Source organism: Pogoniulus pusillus, chromosome 10, assembly GCF_015220805.1.
Source record: "Pogoniulus pusillus isolate bPogPus1 chromosome 10, bPogPus1.pri, whole genome shotgun sequence".
NCBI classification, from domain to species: Eukaryota; Metazoa; Chordata; class Aves; order Piciformes; family Lybiidae; genus Pogoniulus; species Pogoniulus pusillus.
The window spans coordinates 30098646-30125593 of NC_087273.1; the positions used below are offsets into that span (position 1 = coordinate 30098646).

General features: G+C 45.6%; 1 protein-coding gene and 1 long non-coding RNA gene across 2 annotated transcripts; one reads left to right on the forward strand and one right to left on the reverse strand.

Moving 5' to 3' along the window:
* LOC135178829 (basic proline-rich protein-like) lies at nt 1-3801 on the forward strand. The gene is made up of 2 exons (XM_064150103.1): nt 1-644; nt 837-3801. Exons 1-2 carry the CDS (start codon nt 1-3, stop codon nt 1039-1041), a joined length of 849 nt encoding a protein of 282 aa, XP_064006173.1. The 3' UTR covers nt 1042-3801.
* LOC135178830 (uncharacterized) lies at nt 1554-26831 on the reverse strand. Its single transcript, XR_010303755.1, has 4 exons — nt 26708-26831; nt 26488-26603; nt 4202-4436; nt 1554-1636 (listed from the first exon to the last, which is right to left on the reverse strand). It is a non-coding gene; the product is annotated as an uncharacterized LOC135178830 (long non-coding RNA).
* Between the last annotated feature and the right edge of the window lie 117 nt (nt 26832-26948).

Genomic DNA, 26948 nt, shown 5'->3' on the forward strand with positions numbered 1-26948 from the left:
ATGGAAGGAAGGGGCTTCTCCCGCCCCACGGAGCCCGCTCCTCCCGCGCTACATGACGCCCCCGGCTGTCGGCGCGGCCAGGAGGGACATTTCCAGGGTAGGAACGGCCCGCAGGCAGCCGTCAGCCGCGGCGGGCCCCTCACACAGCCAGCCCCTCCGCGAAGCCCGGCTCCCCCCCCGCCCGGCACCGGCGGCTCAAACGCGGGCGGGAGGAGGAGGCGGCTGCCCCCGCCCCGGGAGGGCTGGCGCCCTCGCCCGGTCCGGCCTCCTCACCTCGCGAGAGCCGCCGGGAGCCGCCCGCCCGCGCCCGCTGAGCACCCGGCGGCAGAGGAGGAGGAGGTGGCGGCCGCCGGGAGCATCGCCCTCAGGAAGCCATCGCTCCCGCCCCTCCGCGGAGAGGGAGAAGGAGGAAGGCAGAGAGATGGGAAATCCAGCGCGGCGAGGCTGGCCCCTCCTTCGCCCGATCGGCCCCCGGCGCTGCGGAGGACCCGGGAGGGCGGCGGCGGGGGCCATCTGCCGGCGGCCGCGAGTGGAGCGGCCCGGCCCCCTCCGATGCCGCCACAGGCCTCGGCCGCCACCGAGCTGTATGGCGACGCCACCGTGCCTCTTCAGCAGACACTGCCTCCCACTGATGCACCTTCAAGGTTTGCACCGCGGGCATTCTCCTCAGAATCAGTGTGATTGACAAGGGTGTGCGGTGTGAAGGGAATGGGGGGCAGTCCTCGCCACCTGGGAAAGGGATTGCCCAGGCTGGATTGCATCAAGTCTTGGAAGAGAGTAACCTTTGATCCACAATTCATCTGCCTCTCCCTTACTCCCCCACCTTATCTCCATAGGCACGGCAGCCGATTCAACACCTTATCAGAGCTGACGCCGTCGCTTAGAGATGGCTTAGCAAGTTCCTTGTGCTGGGAGAGGAGGCAAGATTCAGAGCTTGTGGTAGGTAGAAGAGAATCAAACATGTCTCCTTTCCCAGGACTTAAGAAAAGTCCACAAATCGGAGCGATATGCTTGTTGCACTTTGCTGCTGAGAATCGTTGAGTGTTAATAGCCGCGTTAGAGAAAGGCGGCAGGGGAGCTGCCTGATTGCGCCTAGAAAAATAGGACAGAAAGATGCTTATTGGGTGCGAGCGAAGGAAGAGGCTCGGCAGCTTTGGAAGTCTTTTGGCTGCTTCTGGTAGCGTGCCTAGTTTCAATGAAAGCATCATTGTCACTGCAGCAGGACTGTGATTGGTCGCCATCCATCCTGAAGGGGTGGATTACTGCATAAACCTCCGATTTCAAGCGCTCTACAAGTGACTGACGGATCTGGGAGATCGAATTCATTTATGTCTAATTAGGAACCCCGAAATGGGTTCAGTGAGAGCAACAGCCTAAATCTATGAAGAGTTACAGTGGTGGTACAATAGTACTGTCTGTGTCAGGGACTACTGCACAACCTGGTCTTCAGAAGAAACAACACAACTAATAGTTTGAAATTGGTGGGACTTGTCAAACAATTTTATTATGATTCCCCATGACATCAACCAACTCTAAATAATGTTAGAAATTATTTCACCAGTGTAGACAGGATCACTATAGGCTACAATTTGCTCTCTTTCCAGTTTGCTGTTTACATGTAATGAATAAAGACATCCTGTAAAGAAAAAAAATTATTAGTAAAATAAAATAGTAAAGAAGCTGTGCACTTTTAATATATAGCTATGACAATCAAACCTTGTCTGGATATATATGTGTATATACAAATTGCACTATATTTCTTCTCTATGGACAGTCTTCTGCTCCATTTTCCTCACTGTGTCTGCATCCTTCTCTGATGTGTGCAGAACACCTGCTGACCTCTTCCTTTCCTTCCTGCCAATCTTTTCCTTATGGCTCAACAGAAAACTGTATTTCTTGCTTGCTGTGTACACACAAGCTACTTTCTGTCAAGGAACTTGAGCATCTTCTGGCAGGAACCCAAAACCAGAATAGAGAAGTCCATGTCTTTTCTAATGCCCAGGAGAGGAAAATCAGATCATTATGTCTGCATAAGAAAAACCATGTAATTTCATGCCAATGATAGTAGTGGGTGGGATAGTGTGTGAGTTAGATGCCTGCAAGGAGTGTTGCAGTATCCACAGCTTCTATTTAACCAGCAGTAGTAGAGCAGAGTGGGAACTAGGAGCTTCAGAAGACATTGATCAGGGAGAGATCTGACACAGAGAGGGATGTGGGCGCAAAAAATAATCCTCAAAACTGCAGCCTTGATGCATCACATTAACCATTAATTGTGTGAAGGAACTTCTGAGCTCTTGCAAGTTTATACAGCCTGAACTGACATCAGGACAGGCTTCTTTAACAGCCTGTTTCCCTTTCCTTCTCAGCCTAAATCCTATCTTCTCATGAAGATAAGGCAGGTGTCAATACGAGTTCGTACCAAGCCAAGTGCTGTCATAAAGCAGGGTTTTCATAGTCTGAACTGCTGCATGTGCTCCCTGTCAGTTTCTCTACCACATGGATTATGGCTTTAGCAATGGAGAATCTCAGTCTTTTTTCCTGAGAAGTAATAGTATGATGTCATTAATGTTATGGTGTGATCAACAGCATGATCCTACTCCTGCTGATGCCAGTGGAAAGATTTCAGCTGCCAACAGCAGGTGTCAGACCAAGATTGACATCACACCCTAGAGTCACCGTGCTGCAGAGCACTATGGTAGGAGGAACCAATTGACCCATCCTGATATGCAAAGCTGCCTTGCATTGTGCATCAAAAAGTCAGAATGTTTCATGAAAAACAGGGCAGAAAACAACTCTAAATATAATTAACATGACCCAGACTTGCTAGTTGAATTTCTAAGAACAAAGGGATGGCTTCCCCAGCTAGACATATGCAACCTCATAGATACTGCTTACTGCCCTGGTTGACTGCAGACAGAGCAGAGCTGTGCTGTCTTATATACCAGCCTGTCACACATCTACAAGGAGAGGTACAGTTTAAGGGAGTGCTACTTTTCAATCAATGCAATTACTAAGGGTATTTTAAAGACCAAGAGGCAGCTGACCTGCCACTCTGTGGATGCACTGGAAACAGAATTAAAACATGCATTTCCAATTATGACTAGACTCAGAAGTTTGTGAAGCTCATCCATGCATGCCAGTTTTATTTCCACCCAGCCTAAAAATAATGTGCAGCACTTCCAATTGTGAGGTGTATTTTTTTTTTGTTCACCTGTAATTTTTACCCAATGAATATCTTTGTGCTCATTCTCCATGTGTGGTGACACTATTAAATGTGATATTTGAGCCCCTCACATTGATCGTGTCTGTTCAGAAGCCTGTAGCTGTACCAGGACTTAGGGATATTTTGATGTGAAACACTAATTAGAAAAGAAAGAGCAGAAAGTAAGTAGCTAGCTAACTGCACAATAATAAATGTGACTTATATTGCTGAGTGATTGGATGTCTGCTTTGCATTTCACCAGTTGAGACAAAATCAATAGGGAAAAAAGTGTGCCCTCCATCAGTCACAGGTTTGGGAAAAGAAACGGCACACTTGTAAGTAGTCCATTGTTATCAGTGCCTGAGTCTTTTCAAAGCTTTTACTCTGGGTTGCTGTATGCTCTTAAGAAAAAAAGAATTTCTTATGAAATAATTTAGTACCCTGCACACAAAAACTCTTATTTTGTCTCCATTTTAAATAGGCTGAATATAAATGCAGCAGCCAAGATGTATATTTTGATAGGGCATACTTTGATGGTTGTGTTAAGAAGAGAATTACAAAGAGCAGCTGACGCCTCATTAAAATCTTTATAAGAAAAATCTATTCAGAATAATTCTGGTTACTCTACTGTATTATTATATCATCTATTTCCATATTCCTTTTCCCTCATTCGTTTTTAGCAGGCATATTTGCATAAAACCAGGATCGTTGTTTCTTAAGAGCTCATCTGCTTCAGCTACTTATCTCTCACGTGAAAGCATAATCCTCCACATATCTCACCACATTTAGTTAGACACTCTTGTAATTTTTATGGCTCCAGATGTGGAACTGGAGAGTAAAAGCAGACAATTCCCAAGCACACAGCCTAAACTGGCATCCTAGTTCTGCACTAAACGTTACTAGTGACATGCGGAATACACTTAGCAAGAGCCTGAACAGAAACGTAACATTTAAAAGCATTTAAAACAGATATGTGAGTGTTGCAGCTCCTTGGCTCACCTGTCACTGAGTCAAACTGCACAATTTTTAGGGTCTCCAAAATCCTGGTTTTCCTCCACTCAAGGCTGTCATCATGTCCAGTGTCACAGCAAGCCTCTTTTTGTTACCATTGTCTCCAACTTAATCAAACGACATTCCTTGATTTGGTTTCTGTCATCCCTGTGAGACTGACTATCCCCTGGAAGCAAGGCAGTGAAACATGCTCCATAGATGTTATTTGTACTGTCTGAAGTAACTGAAAAAGAAGACAGATTTCTTTGTGACCAGTGAAGTGAATGAAACAAACCTGAACAAAAATAAATCTGGAGTAGTTGTGACCTAATTTTCAAGCTGAACGTGATTCTTTCTTTCCTTTTTAATAGTTTGAGCTTCTCTCTCTCAGCCTTTACTGTTCTTACTCCTTCCCTGCCAGAAACTACTAACAGCCTTTCCATCAATACCAATACCTTCCATTCAACCTAGCAATCTCTGCTGTACAAAAAATATGTTCTCAAAATAGACGTTGAAAATGTGTCTCAGAAGCAGAAGGTTCTGGAGAGGTCATTGATCATGTGGTGTGTAGACAAGTACCTTTAAGTGCTAAGCCTAAATGGTAAGACACATGAATCTGCAGCTCACTACATGATAACCTGAGACAGGGGAGGAGAGGATGAGAAGCATGGAGGAAAAGTTGTCTTGGAGTATACTTCTCTGGGAGCAGAAAAAGATGAATATATATGTATATGTATGTATATATATATATATATATATATGGTGAATAAAGAGAAGCAGCAATTGCAGGTGAATTTTAAATGCCAAACAGCTTTCTATCTGCACTGGACTACCAGACTCTTCTGCTCCCTCTGCACAAGCTTTCTCCTGAATAATACAGTCAGAGAACCTGCACCCATTTAAGTTGATAAAACATTTACAGAGCTTTGACTGAATGGTCTTGAAGATCAACCATGTGCTGATCTCTTTTTCACAAATCAGAGTACCATTAGGCTTGGTTCAGTACTGTTTTGGGGCATTCACCTTTCTGCATTCAAGCTTGCACCCACCTTGTGGAATCCATAGTTGTTGTCTCTGGCTTCAGGAGAGCTCCATGTGAAGATGAGACCACAAAAATCATAGAATCACATGATGGTTTGAGTTAGGAAAGGCCCTTAAAGATCACCTAGTTCTAACCCTCCTGCCATGGACAAGAACATAATTCACTAACCTAGGTTGCTCAAAGCTACATCTCACTCAACCTTGAGCAATTCCAAGAATGAGGCATCCACAACCTCTCTGGGCAACCTCTTTCAGTGCCTCACCACTTTCACAGTGAAGAACTTTTTCCTAATACCTAATCTAAATCTACCCTCTTTAATTTTAAAGCCATTGCCTTTTTCCTATCACTACATACCCTTGTAAAAAGTCTTTGTCCATATTTTCTGTCAGCCTGCTTTAAGTGCTAGAAGGCTGCCTATAAAGTCTCCCTAGGGTCTTCTCCAGGTCAATTAACTCCAAGTCTCTCAACCTGTCCTCATAGAAGAGGTGCTCCAGCCCTCTGATCACCTTTGTGGCTCTCCTCTGGACTCACTACAGCAGGTCCATGTCCTTCTTGTTCTGAGGATGACAGAGCTGAACAAAGTACTCCAGATAAAAGTCTTGATAAATCAGGGAGATGGAGAATTGTCTGCTGATCACACTTCCTTCAATGCAGCCTGGGATTTTATCAGCTTTCTGGACTGCAAGTGCATACTGCCAGGTCATGTTGAGCTTCTCATTTACCAACACCTCCAAGTTCTTCTCCTCAGAGCTGCTTTCAATCCATTCTCCTCTCAGCTTGTATTTGTACTTGGCATTGCTGCAGTCCAGATGCAGGACCTTGCTCTTCACTTTGTTAAACTTTATGAGCTTAAGTCTATCTCTCTAGCCTGTTCCTCTGGATGGCATCCCTTCCCTCCAGCATGTCAACTGCACCACATAGCTTGATGTTGTTGGCAAAGATGATGAGGGTGCACGTGATCCCACTATCCGTGTTGCCAAGATGTTAAACAGCAGCAATCCCAGTACTGACTCCTGAGGAATGCCACTTGTCACTCATCTCCATTTAGACATTGAACCATTAACTGCAACTCTTTGAGTGCCACCATCCAGCAAGTTCCTAATGTACCAAATGATCCACCTGCCAAATCCACATCTCTCCATTTCCAAAATGCTCCTGGAAGATCTCCTTGCCATTTCCATAGTGTCCAGAATTGTCCTAGATGTTTTTGTCCAATGCAGTAAGGAACACCGGACATCCCTGAACAACTTTTCAGAGTTTTATGAATAGCTTGTGGAGGAATTAGCAAGTAGGGAGAGCAACATGAGCAAGCAGCAAGAACATCCTAGCTGCATGTCACTAACATAAACCAGCATCAGATGTGATATTGCAATATAATAGGAATTTGCTGGCAAAGTGAGATTTCCATTTCCAGGGCTGGCCATAACAGGATGTTATCATAAGAGTTGACTAACACAGCAAAGCTGAGGTCACACCAATTTTTCTGGATTCGTATATAGCCCCAGTGATTTGGAGAAGATGATTTGGAAAAGTGCTACTTTTCAGGCTCAAATTATCACTTTTCAAATCTGAAAAAACACCCCACCTATGCAATAGAACTACCAGCAACACATACAGCTTCCTTTTGTTAGTGTACATGCACATGTTCTTCTGAGTAGAACACGAAAGGTCAGTTTCAGTCTTACTGAGCAATAGTATCTTCAGGCTATTAGTCCCAAGCCTGTTTCTAATTCCTGATGTGCATGGAATTTGAATTAAATATGGTGAGATGTTCTGGTTTTCTGAAGGAGAAAGGAACAGTTGTTGCCATTGATCATGGCCCTCTGGGTACCACTGTAGCCAGGTGGGGGTCGGCCTCTTCTCCCAGGCAACCAGCAATAGAACAAGGGGACACAGTCTGAAGTTGTGCCAGGGAAAGTACAGGCTGGATGTTAGGAGGAAGTTCTTCACAGAGAGAGTGATTTGCTGTTGGAATGGGCTGCCCAGGGAGGTGGTGGAGTCACCGTCCCTGGAGGTGTTCAAAAAAAGACTGGATAAGGCACTTAGTGCCATGGTCTAGTTGAGTGGCTAGGGCTGGGTGCAAGGTTGGGCTGGATGATCTTGGAGGTCTCTTCCAACCTGGTTGCTTCTATGATTCTATGATTCTATGGGTTAGCTCACCTCCAACCAACCAGCCTCACTTTGCACTCGTTAGGTGTTCTGCTCTTCAGCAAAGGAGAGGTAACATTCACACAAGTAGCTTTAAAAAATGCAGGAGAAACATCTCCACACCACATATGTGATGAGAAAGGCTACATTCCTTAGCAAATTGAATGGCCCAGTGATGCCACAGAATGCTCAAAATAGTGAGCATGAGGTGGCTTCTGTCTGTGCTAATGAAGTGCCTTAGCCTTCAAAGGGGTACATTGAGCACCTTGGTCACTCTGCAGTGATGGGGAGTTGTTTGGTAGGTGGCACTGGGTGGGCTCAAATCAAGAAATGGCTTTTCAGTGCAGATGTTTGCTTTCCAGGGGCTGAGTATGGTTCCTGGCACTAGACTTAGCTGAGACATTCTTTGTCTCTCCTCCCTTGCATGGTGAAGAGAGTTGTTTGCTAGGTGGCACTTGGCAGGCTCAAACTAGGGAATGGCTTTTTAGTGCAGATGTTTGCTTTCCAGAGGCTGAGTATGGTTCCTGGCACAGCTTATTTCTGGAGCATAGATTTAGTGAAAGCATTCTCTGTCTCTTCTCCCCTGCACATTGAAGAGTTCTCAGAGAACTTCAGCACAATTAAATCACTGGGTGTTTTCCTGCAGAGGCAATGACTTCAAATCAGCAGCGCCAAAGGAGCACTTTGAGAACTGCAGAAGGAAAAACACTTTTAAAATTCCTGAGATAAGCCACAAATATGAGGAGGTCACAGAAGGAAATCCTGCCTTGCAGTTCCATGGTACGCCATCAGCAAAACCAGATTAAGGCATTTGTGCTCATTCTGTTGCCACATCTCACAGTCGCATGACTGGGCGTACTGGTTCTGGCTGGAACAGAGTTAATTTTCTCCATAGCAGCCTGTGTGGTGTTGTTTTGAAGTTCTGTTGAAAGCAGTTGCTGGTAATAACATGGGGATGTGTTAGCTGTTGTGAGCAGTGCTTACACAGCATGAAGACCTCCTCTGCTTTTCACACTGCCCTGCAAGTGAGTGCGCTGGGGGTGGGCAAGAGGTTTGCAGAGGAGAGAGACAGGACAGCTGACCAAAGGGACATCCCATACCCTATGATGTAGTGCTTACCAACAAAAGCTGAAGGGGGAGTTTTCCAGGGCTGCTGTTGTTTGACTGGTCACTGGTCAGCTAGTGGAGAGCAATTGTGTGGGTTTTCATCGCTTGTTTTTCTTAGCTTTCGTGGTTTTGTTTGGTATTGTTTTGTTTCCCCTTTGTTTCCTTTTTTAACTCATTAAACTGTATTTATCTCAACTCATGAATTTTCTCACTTCTGCCCCTTCCTATCCCACAGCATGGTGGGACAGTGAGTGAGTAGCTGTGTGGGGCTGAGCTGCTTGCTGGGGTTAACCCACAACATTGGGAGGTTATTATTTGCAGGACTACTGTAAAGCAGATGAGAAGATCCACAGGAAAATCAAGTCAGAATATCATGAAAACCCCACAGGGAATGCTTTAGACACCTCTTCTGTTTCTCTAATTTCAAATCACCACTGAAGAGGCCGCACACTTGCCAAATGTATTGGTTATTAGAAAATAATTACCCACATATTTATTCAGAAAATAGTCAGGTCTCTCTGAAGCACAAATATATGAGTAATTATTCACAGTTTCTAATCTCCAGCTACATTTTTACCTCAGTTACAGATGCTCCCACCTAGGGCAGCACAAACAAGACCACATTATTTAGACCAGGACATAAAGAGGTCAATAGGGAGCTGTGTGGCTGGCTGTAACGTTCATGATTTGCAAGCTACACTTTTCAGCCAGTGGTGTAGGTCAAATGTATTATTTCTGTTCCTTCTCTGGATTATTTACATAGCCAACTAGCACAACAAGAGCAGCCTATTTCGCAATCAGTCTCAAGTCTGCTTTTAGCATACATGCGCCAGCTCTCATCAAGTTCAAGTGCTGAAATGATCTCTGAAAACAATTATGAAGTGGTTACTTCCCCAGTGGACTCAAAATCTACTCAGGAATTGGATTAGAGATTTTTGGAAACATTTTTCCCAGTTGTCCTCCTTGGCTGTCATTTTCTGTAATGCACTTTCTCAAAGCACAAATACATCAGTTTGTTATCATTCTGTGCAGTAAAACAAAGCTGTGTCAGGAATAAGTTTGTATTTCACTTTTGGTGGTGAGTAGAGAAATTGCTCCCCAAATAAAACTGAATTCACCCGACTAGCTCAGAAGGCTAGGAAGCAAGATAAAGCTGTATTTTATAGTAAGCTAAATTTACAAGTGTATATACTAAATATATTTACAATTATATACTATTATTTACAATTTATAAATAATACAGAAATCAAATCCTCCCCTCCTCAGGACAAAGAAAGCCCAGAAAGGGTCAAGGCCACTTACTTCTCTCCCCCACACAGAAAAACAGCAAGACCTCATATGTTATCAGTTCAGTCAAGGTTAGAATCATAGAATCATAGAATCAACCAGGTTGGAAGAGACCTCCAAAATCATCCAGTCCAACCAAGCACCCAGCCCTAGCCAGTCAACTAGACCATGGCACTAAGTGCCTCAGCCAGGCTTTTCTTGAACACCTCCAGGGACGGTGCCTCCACCACCTCCCTGGGCAGCCCATTCCAATGCCAATCACTCTCTCTGTCAAGGACTCCCTCCTAAAACCTCAAGCCTATACCTCCCCTGGCACCACTCAAGACTGTGTCCCCTTGTTCTCTTGCTGGTTGCCTGGGAGAAGAGACCAACCCCCACCTGGCTACAACCTCCCTTCAGATAGTTGTAGACAGCAATGAGATCACCTCTGAGCCTCCTCTTCTCCAGGCTAAACAATCCCCACTCCCTCAGCCTCTCCTCAAAGGACTTGTGTTCCAGGCCCCTCACCAGCTTTGTTGCCTTTCTCTGACTACATTCAAGTATCTCAACATCTCACTTGAATTGAGAGGCTCAGAACTGGATACAGTACTTGAGTTTTGGCCTGACCAGTGTTGAGTACAGGGAAAGAATAACCTCCCTTGTTTGCTGGCCACACTGTTCCTGACGCAGGCCAGGATGCCATTGACTCTCCTGGCCTCCTGGGCTCACTGCTGGCTCATGTTCAGCCTACTGTCTACCAGTACCCCCCTTTCCACCTGACCGCTCTCCAGCCACTCTGTCCCCAGCCTGTTGCACTGCTTGGGCTTGTTGTGGCCAAAGTGTAGGCAAAGGGAACAAGAGAAATTGTTTATCTATTGGCTTTTTACACCAATTAGCAAAACAATGAATGACATAGACTTTGGCAGTATTATTCTTTTACTTCCAGTGCTCCAATTTATTTACATTCTGCACTGAACTTTTGGGAAAGTCTCAATTTCTCTTATTGGAATTTTCCAATAAGCCTTAAACTACTGCACTTTTTTTCATCTTCATTTCCACAGATAGCACCCAGTATCATTTAGCAATCTTCAGTCTGCCCCTAAGTGGTTAATTTACTGTTCAGGATGTACTGTTCTTCCTTCTCTGCCTCATTGCACACGTGCCCATCTTTTCCTTTTTTTCACTGCAACTTGATGCTTTTGGTTCCTTTCACTGTGTATTATCTGCTGCTGGCAGTAATCTTAGCTCTTCAGCTGACAGCAAAATTATGAGGTGCTCAGTACAAGATGACAATTCTCCTTCCCTCATTCTAATTCATTTGCGCCACCATCAAGGAATCAGCATCATCTTTTCAACACCTTAACATCTCTCTGCTGATAGAAAGCATTAAGCCCCCATTCTTCAGCAAGAGGTCAACAATTATTTTTGGGTTTGTAATAACCCATAAAATTTTGTGCTCTGGAAAATTCCTGTTCTCTCTGATGTCAAATACCTGGGCCGTTGCCTCAGCTGACACACAGTGTAGAGAGGGTTTGCTATGGGATACCAAGTCACACAGGCAGCCAACAGCCTTTCCTAGGAAGGACCACATTGACCTTTCCTGGTTGATATTAGTAGTTTGTTGTGAGTGTGGGGGGTGTCTGTTTTTAAGAAAACCTCTCTGTTTCAGTGTGCACACAGAGGCTCCTGGCATCATTTTACTTCCTTTAAAAAACATAGGTAAATATTGCTGCAGGCTTTTATGAAGCACTTTACCAGACAAAGCTGCATACAGCCTCATCAGTGACAAGACCTACCTAACTTGATGTAAATAGTAAAGGCCACCTCTATAAGTTCCACAAGGTGTTCACACAGACTTGATTGTAAGAGGGAAGAGTTGTGTTTGATCAGAAGTTACAACAAGCTGATAATCACTAGGTTATTAAAGATAAGACCTGTGGGAAGCAGGGCTTGCAGGTATGTGCATGAGTAGTAGGGAAGGATGGTATGTAACAGATTCCAAAATAAAGGAGGAGTTTGGTTCTCCTTGGTTCAGAATTCTGGGATGCACTGGGCACACATCACAGAATTCTGAACACATATAAACCAAAAGCATGGGTGGGTGAGTTGGAGTGGCACCAGTCTTACCACCATGACCGTGCAGTTCCCAGTGGGGATGCCTACCTTCTGGAACAGCAGCCAACCAGCTCTGCTGTCTATGCATCTCGGGAGCTCTGCTGGCCACTGGGATAGGGTGAGTGTAGCCTGCCCTTTGATCAACAGACCTGCTTGGGATTGTTTGTCATGTCTTATGCAGTACTGTAGTTTCTCCCTATGGCTGTAGCAGGTGACCCATAGCTACTGTGTACATACCTTTCTTGTGATGGCTTTAGTGTTTAAGCTATGATAAAAGTATTGAAACTGTACCCAGAGAGGGGTACCCATGTGTGAGAGCATTCCCTGGTCCCAAAGAACTCACTGGAACATTGATACACTATCATGTGGCCAGTAAAAAAAAACAACACATTATGAACCTCAACAGAAAGAAAAAAAAATGCATATCCCTGCACTGTTTCTGCATACATGGCATGACTTTGTTGAGGAGTCTGTACAGATAAGCATGTCTGGGCAGATAAGTGAGTTCCCTTATTCCCAGGCAGGTTCGTACCGGGAGACCTTGGTCAATGTTACACATATGCTCATTTACATTTAGCATAACAGGAGCTTAAAATCTTGGTCAGACAACTTAGGCTAAATTATTTGGTGATCACTGTTGTGTTTCTGACAGGTGTACAGGCAGATTACAAATATGACCTTAAATATCCGGGGTGGCAGATGGAGGGGTCTGTAGAGAGCAAGGGGCTGTGCTGGCCTCACCGAGGTCCCCAGGCGTTGGAGCAGAGCCGGGCTGACCTGCTCTGTTCGAGGCAGCATGAAGCTGGCAACGTTGTTCCTTGTGCTGCAAGCAGACAGATGGTCCCAGGCTTTTCCTATCTCTCTTTCAACTGTGACACATTTAAATACAAAGGGTAAAACTTGCAACGCCTCAAAACCAAAATATGGAGGGTGAATGCTATAAATAACTTTGTTAGAACTATCTCATACAGTAAATATACAGTACGGCATACATGCTGCAGTACTTGCAGGTAGGGCTGGGAGGAAGCAGAGATGGCAAACTGGGGGTTTAGGTGAAAATAGAAGTTGAAGAGCTAATTCAGTGTCCTCCTCAGCACAGTCAGGGCCCTGGAGAAGAAGTCAGCAGGAGTCCTGGAGCTCTGCAGCAGTGCTAGCAGGACTCCCGAAGGACAGGATTTGGGGAAGAGAAGCCTGTTTGTCTGGGGGGAAGAGACAGATGTCAGAAAAAAAATAACATTTCAAAAACCTTGAGGAGGTTGAGCCTGCTTCCACCCCAGCTGTAAACAGAGCAGCCACAGTTGCTATCATCCCAGGGAGCACTGAGCAAATTCTCAGGGGGGAGTTTGGGCTCCTCCTCCCCTTGGCTGGGTAGGAACAGCCTGAAGCAAACTGGGCTGGGTACCCCTTTCCAGGGGCACTGTTGCAGGCACATTTCCCAGCAAGATAGCTGCTTCTGCACCTTTAGTTTACTGCTGCCACCCTGGGAGTAGCCAAATCTATTTCCAGTTTTACATCAGATGGCATTTGAAATTAATGTTCTTTAATAAGCAGCAAAATGTGTGTTGTCAGCATCTCAGGGTGAACACAAATATTATTAGACCTTTGGCAGAGCTTATTTATGCTTTACCTACACACAAGAGTGCTCTTCATATTTTGTCCCATGGCTGTCCTGGATTGTTTAATTTATTTACTTAGCTGTGATTCAACAAAAAGGGGGGTGGAGGGGGAAAGTGCCACAAACACAAAGACTTCACTCCTCCTTGCTCTTCCTACTTGCACACACCCGTTCGACTCATTTCCTTTCTCAGCAAAGGAATTAGGCCCCTGTGATGCTGTATTTCCAAAACAAGAATGTTCAGCCACAAAACCTTCACCCCTGTGTCAGGGAAAATGTGCCAGACATCCTTGCCACATACAGAAAGTGGACCAGCCCAGGTGCTAGCACATGGCATACACCAGGGAGATGAAGGCACATGCCAACATATTTAATGCAACACACATCAGAGCACTGAGTGCAACGTGTGCCAAAGCTGCTGAGCTGCTAGGCAGCGGGAGATAATCACCTCTCCAAGCACAGACACTGTGGCCAGATAGGAGCAGAGGGAAGTGGCAGGATTGGAGGCTGCCCAGTGAAGTCTTTTGAGTTCCCAATAACATTAACAGGAAGCAGTCTCTCTTGCAGCAACTCTGCTTCACCAGACTTAGGATCTTGCTTGGGTTTTGTTTTTTTTTTTCCAAGGGTATTTATTATCATTTGCTTCTCATTCTCTTGGAAGATCCACCTAGTTTTTACTAATTCATTTTCCTGAGTGCATCTCTGCTGTCCCCAAAGACCCTTCAAAAGCTTGCAACATTTACTGTCTAACAATGATTTCCATATGAAATAGGCTTGGTTTGAAAGAGTGTTTTTCTTGAGCTGCCAACTTCATCAAGTCTCCAAGAGTTGAGCTGGCTTCCTTCCATCTTAGGCATCATCACTAGTAATCAGGGGTTCTGCCAGCAAGATCCAGACTCTGGCTGCGTCCATGTGACCATGTAGCCATCAGCTGATACTGTCAGTGACAGCTTGCTGGATCTCATGAGGTTCAGCATGGCCAAGCTCAAGGTTTTACACCTGGCTTGGGGCAATCCTCAGTATCCATCTTTAGTAGGGAGGTTGGACTAAATTATATAGGTTAGACTCGATGATCCCTTTCCAACCTGGTTATTTTTTTGATTCTGTGATCTATGAAGGTCCTTTGCAACCCCTACTGTTCTGTGATTCTGTGTATTAACACAATTTAGAGGATGATGTGATTGAGAGCAGCCTTATGGAGAAAGACTTAGGGGTAGAAGTGGATGAAAAGCTGGACGTGAGGCAATAATGTGTGCTTGCAGTTCAGAAGGTTGATCACATCCTACGTTGCATCAAAAAAAAGTGTGGCCAGCAGGTTGAGGGAGGTGATTCTGCCACTCTACTCTGCTTTGGTAAGACCTCACCTGGAGTACTGCGTCCAGATCCAGAGCCCTCAGCATGAGGCCGTTAATCCCCAGAGGAAGGCCACAAAAATGATCCAAGGGCTGGAGCACCTCTGCTATGAGGACAGGCTGAGACAGTTGGGGTTGTTCAGACTGGAGAAGAGAAAGCTGCAGTGGGCCCTTATAGCAGCCTTTCAGTACATAAAGGAAGACTGTAAGGAAGTGGAGGACAATCTTTTTAGCAAGCCTGTTGTGACAGGACAAAGAGTGATGTTTTTAAATGAAAAGAGGGAATATTTAGACTGGACACAAGGAAAAAATACAATAAGGATGGTGAAATATTGGAACAGGCTGTCCAAGGAAGTAGTAGATGTCCCATCCCTGGAACCATTCAAGGTCAGGTTGGATGGGGCTCTGAGCAACCTGATCTAGTTACAGATGTCCTTGCTCACTGTCAGGGGGTTGGATTAGATGAACTTTAATGCTCCCTTCCAACCCAAAGCGTTCTATGATTCTATGATCTGGTGGCTCTGGTTCAGCCACATGTGGGGACTGATTGTGATGAACCTAGCAGAGAAGCATAGAAAGAATCATAGAAACAACCAGTTTGGAAGAGACCTCCAGGATCATCCAGTCCAACCTAGCACCCAGCCCTAGCCAATCAACTAGACCATGGCACTAAGTGCATCATCCAGGCTTTTCTTGAACACCTCCAGGGACAGTGACTCCACCACCTCCCTGGGCAGCCCATTCCAATGCCAATCACTCTCTCTGTCATGAACTCCCTCCTAACATCCAGCCTAGACCTCCCCTGGCACAACTTGAGACTGTGTCCCCTTGTTCTATTGCTGGCTGCCTGGGAGAAGAGACTGACCTCCACCTGGCTACAGCCTCCCTTCAGAGCTGGTGGCTGTGCTAGCTGCAGAGGGATCCTAAGAGGTGTGAGAAACATTGAGGTCAGGAGATACCTACTCAGAGTAAAACACACTGTCTGTAGTCAATTTGTATAATGTGGATGCACTAGGAGAATGCTTTGTTGTGGACTGGACAGAAGAAGTTTTCTCCCCTTTCCATTTTTTTCCAGCTCTGGAAATAATACCTAAAGGGAGACAAACATGTCTCCCTCCTCCCCACCCCAGGGAGAAATACAGCACTGTGGAGCACAAATCCATGCATATTCACAGATGATCTTGTTCACAGGGGAAAAAAAATCCATTAAATACCACTGTGTAATTGTTATTTCCCCTCCTTGGCAAATCGGCGCTCTTCTCTCCTGCTGGCAGGCAGGGGGAGTTCTTGAATGCAGAATAGCCACTTGGAGGCAATGAATTTCACCCAGGGAACTCGGAGGAAACTCCTTGTCCCCTACCTGAGGTAAAAGGGGGAATGTCTTTGCTGTATTTCAGCGGGACTATCCGTGCTCTGTTAGGGTTTCTGAAGACAGCGATGTTGTTTGTACAGCATCGGTTGGCAAAAAGGTGTTGCGTTAGTAAAGCACTGTTGAAAAACCTGGCTGATTGTCAGACATTTAAATGGTGCCCACTTTCTGACAGCCTGGGTTCCCTTTGCTATTCTCACTTTTTTTTTTTCTTCTGTCACTAGCAGTTCAGAAGTGCTAAGTGCTGCTGGATGTGTCTCTAGAGCTTTCTCTCCTTTTTTATTTTTCTTTTTCCCGAGCTTTTCACATCTTTGTTAGATAGAAACCTGCTGAGGAGCATACAACTTTTTAACAAGTCTACAGCTTTGCTGTCTACAACTACCTGAGGGGAGGTTGTGGCCAGGAGGAGGTTGCTCTCTTCTCTCAGGTGGCCAGCACCAGAACGAGAGGGCACAGCCTCAAGCTATGCCAGGGGAAATTTAGGCTTGAGGTGAGGAGAAAGTTCTTCACTGAGAGAATCATTGGACACTGGAATGGGCTGCCTGGGGAGGTGGTGGAGTCTCTGTCCCTGGAGCTGTTCAAGGCAGGATTGGACATGGCACTTGGTGCCATGGTGTAGCCTTGAGCTCTGTGGTAAAGGGTTGGACTTGATGATCTATGAGGTCTCTTCCAACCTTGGTGATACTGGGATACTGTGATACTGTGAAAACCTGAAATATTGCAGGGAAAGAAGGATGGGACTGAATTTTTATTTTAACTGTTTAGCCATGCAGGTGCAGCTGCGTGTCTAATACTACAACGCATGTGTATGATCTCCTTACAGGATGAAAGGAGGAGACTTTGCAGCTCAGGTTTGCGCTCGTTCTTTGCATTTACCGCTTTTCATGTCCTGTTTCTCCAAGTGCCTTTGCTCCTATAAGAGCCGTAAACTTTGCTACTGCGCTGCCTCACTCTAATGCAGCAGCCTTTAGTTCTTCTTCTTGGTGAGGATTGACACCTTGTGGCCAGAAAGTGCTAAAGACGAATTAACCCTAATAATACCTCATTTTGCATCATCTGGCCGTTCCCTATAGGGCAGTTTTCTTGAACCAGCATTCATTTAGCTCTTTAAAGAGTCACAGAAATACCAGCTTAAATATGGGCTTGGCTCGTTTGCTTATGTTTTTATACAGTTGAGAATGATTAAAGTCCTCATCTTCCAGGGAGAGAAAATACCTTTGGAGACTTTGTTCCTCCAGGTGTCAGATAGGGGTTTGCTGCTTGTTGTGGGCTTTAAAGATAGCTGACAGAAACTAAACTCTCAAATTAAATTGGAGAAAAAAAAATACAGAATTATATTTGGACAGAGATACAGAGAAAGACATTATAAAGCAATTACCACATCCCTGGCAAACCCCCTTTAATTATCCCCCAACCCAAAAAAACTAAATCTACACTTCCCAGTGCTCCAATCCTTCACCACCACCACCACCACCCTGCAATGCCTCCACCATCCAAGAGGCCTAAACAAGCCTCTGGAGGCCCCAAAACAGGCTTACTGCTTACATGTTCTTCCCGAGAAAGTGGCTCCCACCAGACACAGGGCAGGAGAAGGAGGAAAGGAGAATGAACTGACCTTGTTGTGAGTTTATAAAGAGATAGCAGAATTATGGGATTGAACAACAATCTTCCAGACCCCAGAAGATTTTTTTAACCTTATAATTCTCATCCTGGGACACTGCTGCAACCAGGATATCCTGTAGGGTATAGACCAAGAATCACAGAATCATAGAATTGCCTGGTTGGAAAAGATCTTGAGATCATCAGCTCTAACTGTAGCCTAACATCTCCCTAGACATATGTCCCAGGTTGAGACAATAGGGTTAAAAATCTTCTGGGGTCTAGAAGATTGTTATTCAATCCCTTAATTCTGCTATCTTGTTATAAGCTCATAACAAGGTCAGTTCGCTCTCCTTTCCTCCTCCTCCTGCCCTGTGTGTGTGGAGGGAGCCAATTTATTGGGAAGAACATGTAAGCAGTAGGCCTCTTTGGATGGCAGAGCCATGGAGGGGTGGGAGGATTGGAGCACTGGGGAGTGTAGATCTAGTTTTTTTGGGATGGGGAAAAATTCAAGGGGGTTTGCCAGGGATGTGGTAATTGCTTTATAATGTCCATCTCTGTATTTCTCTCTAAATAGAATTCGGTATTTTTTTCCTCCAATTTGATTTGAGAGTCTAATTTGTGTCCTCTATCTTTAAAAAAAAAAATCACAACGTAACTGTTAGCATCTCATCGAAATGTCTTTTAAACGCCTCCAGGGATGGTGACTCCTCTGCTGTCATCTCACTGCAAGGCTTCACTTCCAGGCCTGTGATGGTTTGGGTGTTCCCTGCCCCCCACACTTTAGAAATCACCCAGACTAGACTCAGCTGGCTCTGGAAATATGAATGAAGCTTATTATTTACAGCTAGCACAATATACAAGCAGATATTTACAGTATATATACAGTTATATATAGAAATATACAAGGTAAAAGGCAATACAGAAACACAACTCCCCTCCCACAAACCTGAGTCCCCAGGAGGGGCTCTCAACCACCACTTCTCCTTCCCCCTACCCCTCTCAACCGTACCCCAGTTCTAAGGAAGAATAGAGGTTCGGCCAGGGGGTTAGGAAACAAAGTGGATTAGTCCAAAATGGAGGGTGAGGTTAGAGAGATGCAGCTCAGCCAGCAGCCCAAGTGAGAGTGATGCCAAGTGTGTTATCTAATGGTTTTATTTCTCGTTCCTATACTTCTCAGTGAGACTGTGAGCAAAGTAGACATGACCATTGTTTTCTTTCCACAGCCTGTAATCTAGTTCTTCTCACCAAAACATTCTGGCTAGCTTCAAACTAGCACAAGGCCTTTGCCACAATTTGAGGAATAATTTTTCTCCCCTGGAAGAATTTGTCAGACCTGCATGAGCACAAATAGTAGTACAATTATTATTATTATTATTATTAGGATTGGAAGAGACCTCATAGATCATCAACTCCAACCCTTTACCACAGAGCTCAAGGCTAGACCATGGCACCAAGTGCCACGTCCAATCCTGCCTTGAACTGCCCCAGGGACGGCGACTCCACCACCTCCCCAGGCAGCCCATTCCAGTGTCCAATGACTCTCTCAGTGAAGAACTTTCTCCTCACCTTCAGCCTAAACCTCCCCTGGCGCAGCCTGAGGCTGTGTCCTCTCGTTCTGGCGCTGGCCACCTGAGAGAAGAGAGCAACCTCCTCCTGGCCACAACCTCCCCTCAGGTAGTTGTAGACAGCAATAAGGTCTCCCCTGAGCCTCACACACACACTCTTATCCATCCTGAGTTTATCCATCTAAAAGTGTTTAGCAGTTGGTTTAGCTCTCACACCTATGGAAAACTGGATAGCCTGACTTAATGAGCTGGCTTTTCTGCACTGGGTAGCTGTCTGCTAATGAAACTAAGGAAGTTTAGGAAACAGCAGAACTGTGCCTTGAGTACAATATTTATTTACTGACCCGTAAGTGGTGCAGCTGTGTTTTCAATGTTTGATGGGAAAATGCTAAGACAAATATTTCAAGAGGTATGACAGCTATCTCTCCTGCTGTTATTCTGGGCCAGCAATCTCAAATCTTTGTTGTCAGAGGTGAGCTTCCTGCAGTGTTTCTGACTCAAATCTACATACGCAATGCAAAACGTTGGATTATTTCCAAATCCTAAATGCTTGGTGGTTTGTGGCAGGTCTTGTGGGGCAGTTGAGCACAGAACAAGATATCATAGTCACCTTCTTCCTGTATAATGGTGTGACAACTTTATTGGTAGCATAATCCAAATTCTTGCCAGTCTCTGAAATGGTTTCTAAAAATATTTAGTCAGCATGTGATTGTCCACTTGAGATTTCTGGATTCATTAATCCAATTAATTTTAGAAGAAATTGCCCACAGGCCAACCAGTAAAATGCAAAGAAATAAAAAATTAAGATCACATCCTGAACTTTAAATAATTAAAAAGAAAATAGTGTGTCCCCAAACACAAAATTTATGCATGATTGATCCCTCTGTCATGCTTTTCAAAGAGTATATGAAATTCCCACCATGCTTTAAATTAGGGTGAGGAAGCCTATCATCCCATCTTTCAGTTTTTACCTCCTACTGAATTAAGAGTTTCAAGAGGCAGCCCATTTAGCTATGAAGGAAGTTGGAAGCTTGTTTTCCACGTATTTTAAAAATGAGGTTATGGCCTCACTGAAATGTGCAGCTGGAAATGAGCATGAGGGGGAGGTAGAAGCTGCAGCTGGAAGAAATTTCTCCCTTGTCACACCCTGGCCTAGCCAAGACTGCCTTGGCCTCAGAGCAAAGTGGACATTTGAGACCATGTGTAGGAAAGGGTGCCATTCTGATCGCTCTTTTCTTTATGAGGAGCTCTAAAAGGACCCCTGTACTCTGCACTGGTTAGACCACACCTTGAGTACTGTGTCCAGTTCTGGGCCCCCCAGTTTAGGAGGGACATTGAGATGCTTGAGCGTGTCCAGAGAAGGGCAACGAGGCTGGTGAGAGGCCTTGAGCACAGCCCTACGAGGAGAGGCTGAGGGAGCTGGGATTGGTTAGCCTGGAGAAGAGGAGGCTCAGGGGTGACCTTATTGCTGTCTACAACTACCTGAGGGGAGGCTGTGGCCAGGAGGAGGTTGCTCTCTTCTCTCAGGTGGCCAGTGCCAGAACAAGAGGACACAGCCTCAAGCTGCGCCAGGGGAGGTTTAGGCTTGAGGTGAGGAGAAAGTTCTTCACTGAGAGAGTGATTTGCTACTGGAATGGGCTGCCTGGGGAGGTGGTGGAGTCGCCATCCCTGGAGCTGTTCAAGGCAGGATTGGACATGGCACTTGGTGCCATGGTCTAGCCTTGAGCTCTGTGGTAAAGGGTTGGAGTTGCTGATCTATGAGGTCTCTTCCAACCTTGGTGATAGTGTGATACTGTGATACTGTGACTACTAACAGCAGCCTGGGAGTCCACTGGTGCTATTACTCTGGTGAAATTATTTATAGATGCCACACTCCTCAAAGACCATCAAGCCTAGGCTTGTACATGCACTTGGAATGATGAGCTCTTGTATGTGGGCTGGAATAACCCTTTTTAACCTGAACCCACACAGCAGCTATCTGAAACATTTGCAGAGCAATAGCAATACCCAGCCTACTGACAATTGTCAAAGCAAATATTTCACCAGGTGGCAGAACAACTCATAGTGTTAGGCCAGTTTGTTTTTTATCTACCCAAACATAGGTGCAAACACATAGCTTTACAGCTAAAACAAAAGGTACATACTTTCCACCTCATAAACCCTTCAGGAATGTTCTAGGTAGAGGACATGCATCCAAGCTATTTCCTTGACTTTGTGTGACAAAGTCAAATGTATCTTCTGCGTTGTGAGGGGTAGTACCTTATTTCAGGGTGTCAGAAAGACAGAAGAAAATAATTTCTTTACCAGCACACCCAAGAACTGAAGATCTGCAGCCTTCATTTTGGTAGCCCTCCCTAGTATGCGAAGAAGAGGTCAAGGCCCTGCTGTAGCTCAGCAATGTCAGTATGAACAGAAAGCAAACTGGATGTCATATGTCTTATGTCAACCATATGTCACCTATGAACAGAAAGCAAACTCTCTAGGTAGTTTCTGCTTTTGAACATCTGCAATCATATCTATCTTGACAGGGAATTATGTATTTAAGGACAGAAATCACCATCAGATCAGATATGTTGGATAACACAGAGCATGTTCAAGGCCAAGTGCAGGGTTCTACACTATGGCCACAACAACCCCAAGCAGCACTACAGGCTGGGGACAGAGTGGCTCGAGTGCAGCCAGGAAGAAAGGCACCTGGGGTTACTGGTGGATAGTAGGCTGAAGATGAGCCAGCAGTGAGCCCAGGTGGCCAAGAGAGCCAATGGCATCCTGGCCTGCATCAGGAACAGTGTGGCCAATAGGACAAGGGAGGTTATTCTTCCCCTGTACTCAGCACTGGTCAGGCCACGCCTTGAGTACTGTGTCCAGTTCTGGACCCCTCAATTCAAGAGAGATGTTGAGGTGCTGGAACGTGTCCAGAGAAGGGCAACAAGGCTGGTGAAGGGCCTGGAGCACAAACCCTATGAGGAGAGGCTGAGGGAGCTGGGGATTGTTTAGCCTGGAGAAGAGGAGACTCAGGGCAGACCTCGTTGCTGTCTACAACTACCTGAAGGGAGGCTGTAGCCAGCTGGGGATTGCTCTCCTCTCCCAGGCAAGCAGCAACAGAAGAAGGGGACACAGTCTCAAGTTGTGCCAGGGGAGGTCTAGGCTGGATGTTAGGAGGAAGTTGTTGCCAGAGAGAGTGATTGGCATTGGAATGGGCTGCCCAGGGAGGTGGTGGAGTCATCGTCCCTGGAGGTGTTCAAGCAAAGCCTGGATGAGGCACTTGGTGCCATGGTCTAGTTGACTGGCTAGGGCTGGGTGCTAGGTTGGCCTGGATGATCTTGGAGGTCTCTTCCAACCTGGTTGATTCTATATGATTCTGTGTGATGTAGACATGATGTCACATGTGGATGCAGTAACTAATTGTAGATGTGTAGATGTGCTTTGTGACAACGTGCAGTGGTGGACTTGGCAGTGTTCTGTTAATGGTTGTATCTGAACTTAAAGATTTCTTCCAACCTAAATGATTCTGATTCTGTGATCTCACTCCATCCTGTTCTTATACTGAACTAGTGCAGGTTAGAGTGGTTCAGCTCTAAATCAGTGCTTATTACCAAAGTCTGAACACCAAGTGCATTTACTAGCAATTAATTTCTTAGGCAGAACCCAAGAGCAAATATTTGCATTTAAAAATATACTGAAACATATTCCATTCAAGAAATTGATGAATTAAAATTTAGGAGGAACTGGTCAGTAGGTGGCACAAGAACAGCACAGGACTACATTGCAGTATGAGAGCTGAGTGATCCTGGTTGTGTTATGAGCCGCCAATGTTTTTCCCTCTCTGCAGTATTTATAAACCCTATTGCCCTGTGTTTTAACTAATTGAATCATTTCACCAAAGCATACGGAGTGAACGGCTTAAGTGGAAGTTGATCTTGAAATGTTAGTTACTGCATCACTGAGTGCACTCTGTACTCGTGACATCCACTAATATCACTGTACCTCAACAAGAGCTTTCAAGCATTAAATAAGGTTGAATTCCAGTGTACATCAAAATAGGCATCTGACATGCCAAAGTACAATGCTCCGACAGCCATCCTGCAGTTTGCTAGCTTGAAAAAGGATTGTTTATAGTGCAGCCTGAGCATCTCAAAGCCTTTAAGAGAAGAGGGGGAACATAGCCCCACAGACAGATACCTCTGCTGACAGAAAAAGGTTCATTACCTCTGCTTATCAGCAGCATGTTAGGGAAAACAAACAAACAAACAAAACCTAGCAGGGTTGCAGGGTTTCAGGGCTTCAGGCAGCAATTTGAGGCCATCACTATCTGCAAGAGGTTTCTGTCTTCATAAGAGAAATAGCATCAGCCACTTAACACTGGTAGTCAATGACAAGCATCAGATTGAGAAGTTATATTTAAGGTTGGAAGCCCTGCAATGACTACAGGCTGTTGCCTTCATTGGTTGTTGCCAAGGTTTCTCTTGCCGAATGGAGTTACAGGAGTAACATCACTGGCTGCAAACTGGCTCAGCAGTTCCGGTTTCCACTCTGCAACTGCACATCTCTTCCTCAGCACCAAAATTTTAAAGTAAAATGAAGAGAGACACTTGTACTGGGTGTCCTGCCTTGCAACTCTGGCATGTCATCATTTATTTACAGAAAATGAGCTGGAGGAAAATTGCAGGGGGTGGTGATGAAAATGACATGCATAATTAAGCTTTTCTGAATGTCTCCTTTGCACTTTGGTGCCAGATGACCGCATGCAAATAACCCAGACCATCAGGAAGAAAATAGTAATGAATTAGAATGAATTGAACGTAAAAACAATGACTTCTGCCTACTTTAAGGTAAAAATCTATTTACCAATACGTTATTTAAGCTCAGGTATGTCTGTGTCTAAAAATGAATAAAAAGGAAGAAGACAAACATCAAAAAGTGAAGAAAACAAGCTGCCATCAGCACAAACATGCTTGTCATGGTAATGTATTTCCCATAAACCAGCAAACTCAAATTCTGGGTAGCCAGTCTCTCACATTATTCTTATTTATTTGTCTGTACCGTTCTAAAAAGACAATTATAAGCACTATTTAAGCATAAAATCCACCAAAGCTGTCACACCTTCCTCATTTCGGATCTAATTTCTATTTCCAGCCCGCACATACCTGCTGCTCTATCTCATTTATTGCTGTAAATTATGTGCATCAGAGTCACTGCAAGTAACTGATGACACTGAGATCACAGCTGTGCCAAATGCTAATCAAAAAGTGACTCTTCACCCCTTGAAGTCTTCTCAACTCGCGTTTCCCTTTTCCTCAAGTGAAATAGGGCAGGAAGCCTAATTCTGAGACACAATGTTTTAAAAACTGGAAACATGCTGAGATTGCCAAGGCAGCTGGAGAATGGACGTGCTGACCCAGGAATCCCTTTCAGTCTGGTACAGTGATACTTTCAGCAGACGCAAAGCATCATGCAGTGAGTCCTCCTTGATAAGAACAGAAATAGATGATGGTGCCCATTGAAATACCAGAAGCTTTCAGTGAAGTAAATAACCTGTGTTAGCCACTCCCTGTTGTGCCAGCAGTGCTGTCCACTACAGAGTGTGGCTAAATCACTGTGACCAGTCTCACAACGAAGTTGTTGCACAATGACTCAAGACTCAAAGCAATTCATGTTTTCAAAGTGTGTCTGCACCACTTTTATTTCTGATCTGCTCCAAATGAATTTTCTAACAAATGTCTGGCAAAATGCAGTGGGGGTGAGAGGTGTGTGGTGTCTGTGGAATTTCATATCTTCCCTTGATGGTGATTTGTCATTTTGGTTTTAATTTTCCACACTGTTTGGAGTCATACTAAATTCTGTGTGAATTCCCACTGTAGATGAGCTATGCCCTGTAGACTAGGGCCGAATATCACTGATGCTTTAATGTTTCCAACAGCAATTCAAAGTATTGTTAGTGTGAAGAACAAATGCATCTGCTGAGTTTTATCTGTGCTTATAATGAGAGGTCAAGATTTACCTGCCTACATGGGACACCAAAAAAATCTACAACAATGGCCCTTTGGATGACCCTACAATGAGATTCAAATGGTAAGGAAACCTGAAACCCCCACCAGGCTCTGCTCTCGGGTTACACTGGTGCCTGTGACAGGACTCGCTGCCTTCTCTCCAGCCTTCGGTGTTCTCATAATCACAGTATCACAGTATCACAGTATCACCAAGGTTGGAAGAGACCTCATAGATCATCAAGTCCAACCCTTTACCACAGAGCTCAAGGCTAGACCATGGCACCAAGTGCCACGTCCAATCCTGCCTTGAACAGCTCCAGGGACAGCGACTCCACCACCTCCCCAGGCAGCCCATTCCAGTGTCCAATGACTCTCTCAGTGAAGAACTTTCTCCTCACCTCCAGCCTAAATTTCCCCTGACGTAGCTTGAGGCTGTGTCCTCTCGTTCTGGTGCTGGCCACCTGAGAGAAGAGAGCAACCTCCTCCTGGCCACAACCACCCCTCAGGTAGTTGTAGACAGCAATAAGGTCTCCCCTGAGCCTCCTCTTCTCCAGGCTAAACAATCCCAGCTCCCTCAGCCTCTCCTCGTAGGCCTCTCACCAGCCTCGTTGCCCTTCTCTGGACACACTCAAGCATCTCAATGTCCCTCCTAAACTGGGGGGCCCAGAACTGGACACAGTACTCAAGGTGTGGTCTAAGCAGTGCAGAGTACAGGGGCAGAATGACCTCCCTGCTCCTGCTGACCACACCATTCCTGATGCAGGCCAGGATGCCACTGGCTCTCTTGGCCACCTGGGCACACTGCTGGCTCATGTTCAGGCGGGTATCAATCAGTACCCCCAGATCCCTCTCTGTCTGGCTGCTCTCCAGCCACTCCGACCCCAGCCTGTATCTCTGCATGGGGTTGTTGTGGCCAAAGTGCAGCATCCAGCTGGGGAACCTGCTGTGAGGAAAGACTGAAGAGGAGGACACTGCCTATGTGCTTGCAACTCAGCTGGTGTGCTCCAGCATGCTTGTTAGCTTTGCTCTTGCCTGATAAAGGATGTGCTGGGGGTGCCTGCACAGCAGCCTCTTTCCCGTGACCTAAGAGAAGTCACAAACGTGTTTGCTGAGGCAGAGCTTACCGGTGTGAGACCAGGGGCCTACGTTGTCAGCTCGCTGGTGGAGTGGCCACTGTGTCCCGTTACAGCACAGGTGCCTCGGCGGTGACAGGGACTCCCCCGTGGTGCTCTGGGGATCACTGTAACATCAAAAAATGAAATTAGAAGTTCAGTAAGAGATTCTGACCACCCCTGACCGTGCAGTACGGACACAGACATGCTAAATACAGCACTGGGTACTCACCTTGCAGCAGCGGGGCTGAGGTTTTAAGCACAGGCCACGGTTTTGTCGTCAGAGTGCAGATGAGTTTCTGTAGGGCATCCTAATGTCCTTGGGTCTCTTGCTCTGACATCCACACAGGGCATAACACCTGTGGATGGGCGAGCTTCTGCAGAGGCAGAAAAGGTCCTGTGTCTCGGATGGGCACCATCCCCCACCCTGGGCAGGCTGCCGGCTCCTCGCCTGCCCCTGCGCTTGCTCTCCC

What these genes read in the sequence shown, in the direction of transcription:
- LOC135178829 (XM_064150103.1), top strand. Translation starts at nt 1, where the DNA reads ATGGAAGGAAGGGGCTTCTCCCGCCCCACGGAGCCCGCTCCTCCCGCG. An exon ending in CCCACTGATGCACCTTCAAG is followed by an intron (nt 645 to 836) that starts GTTTGCACCGCG and finishes TTATCTCCATAG; the next exon opens with GCACGGCAGCCGATTCAACA.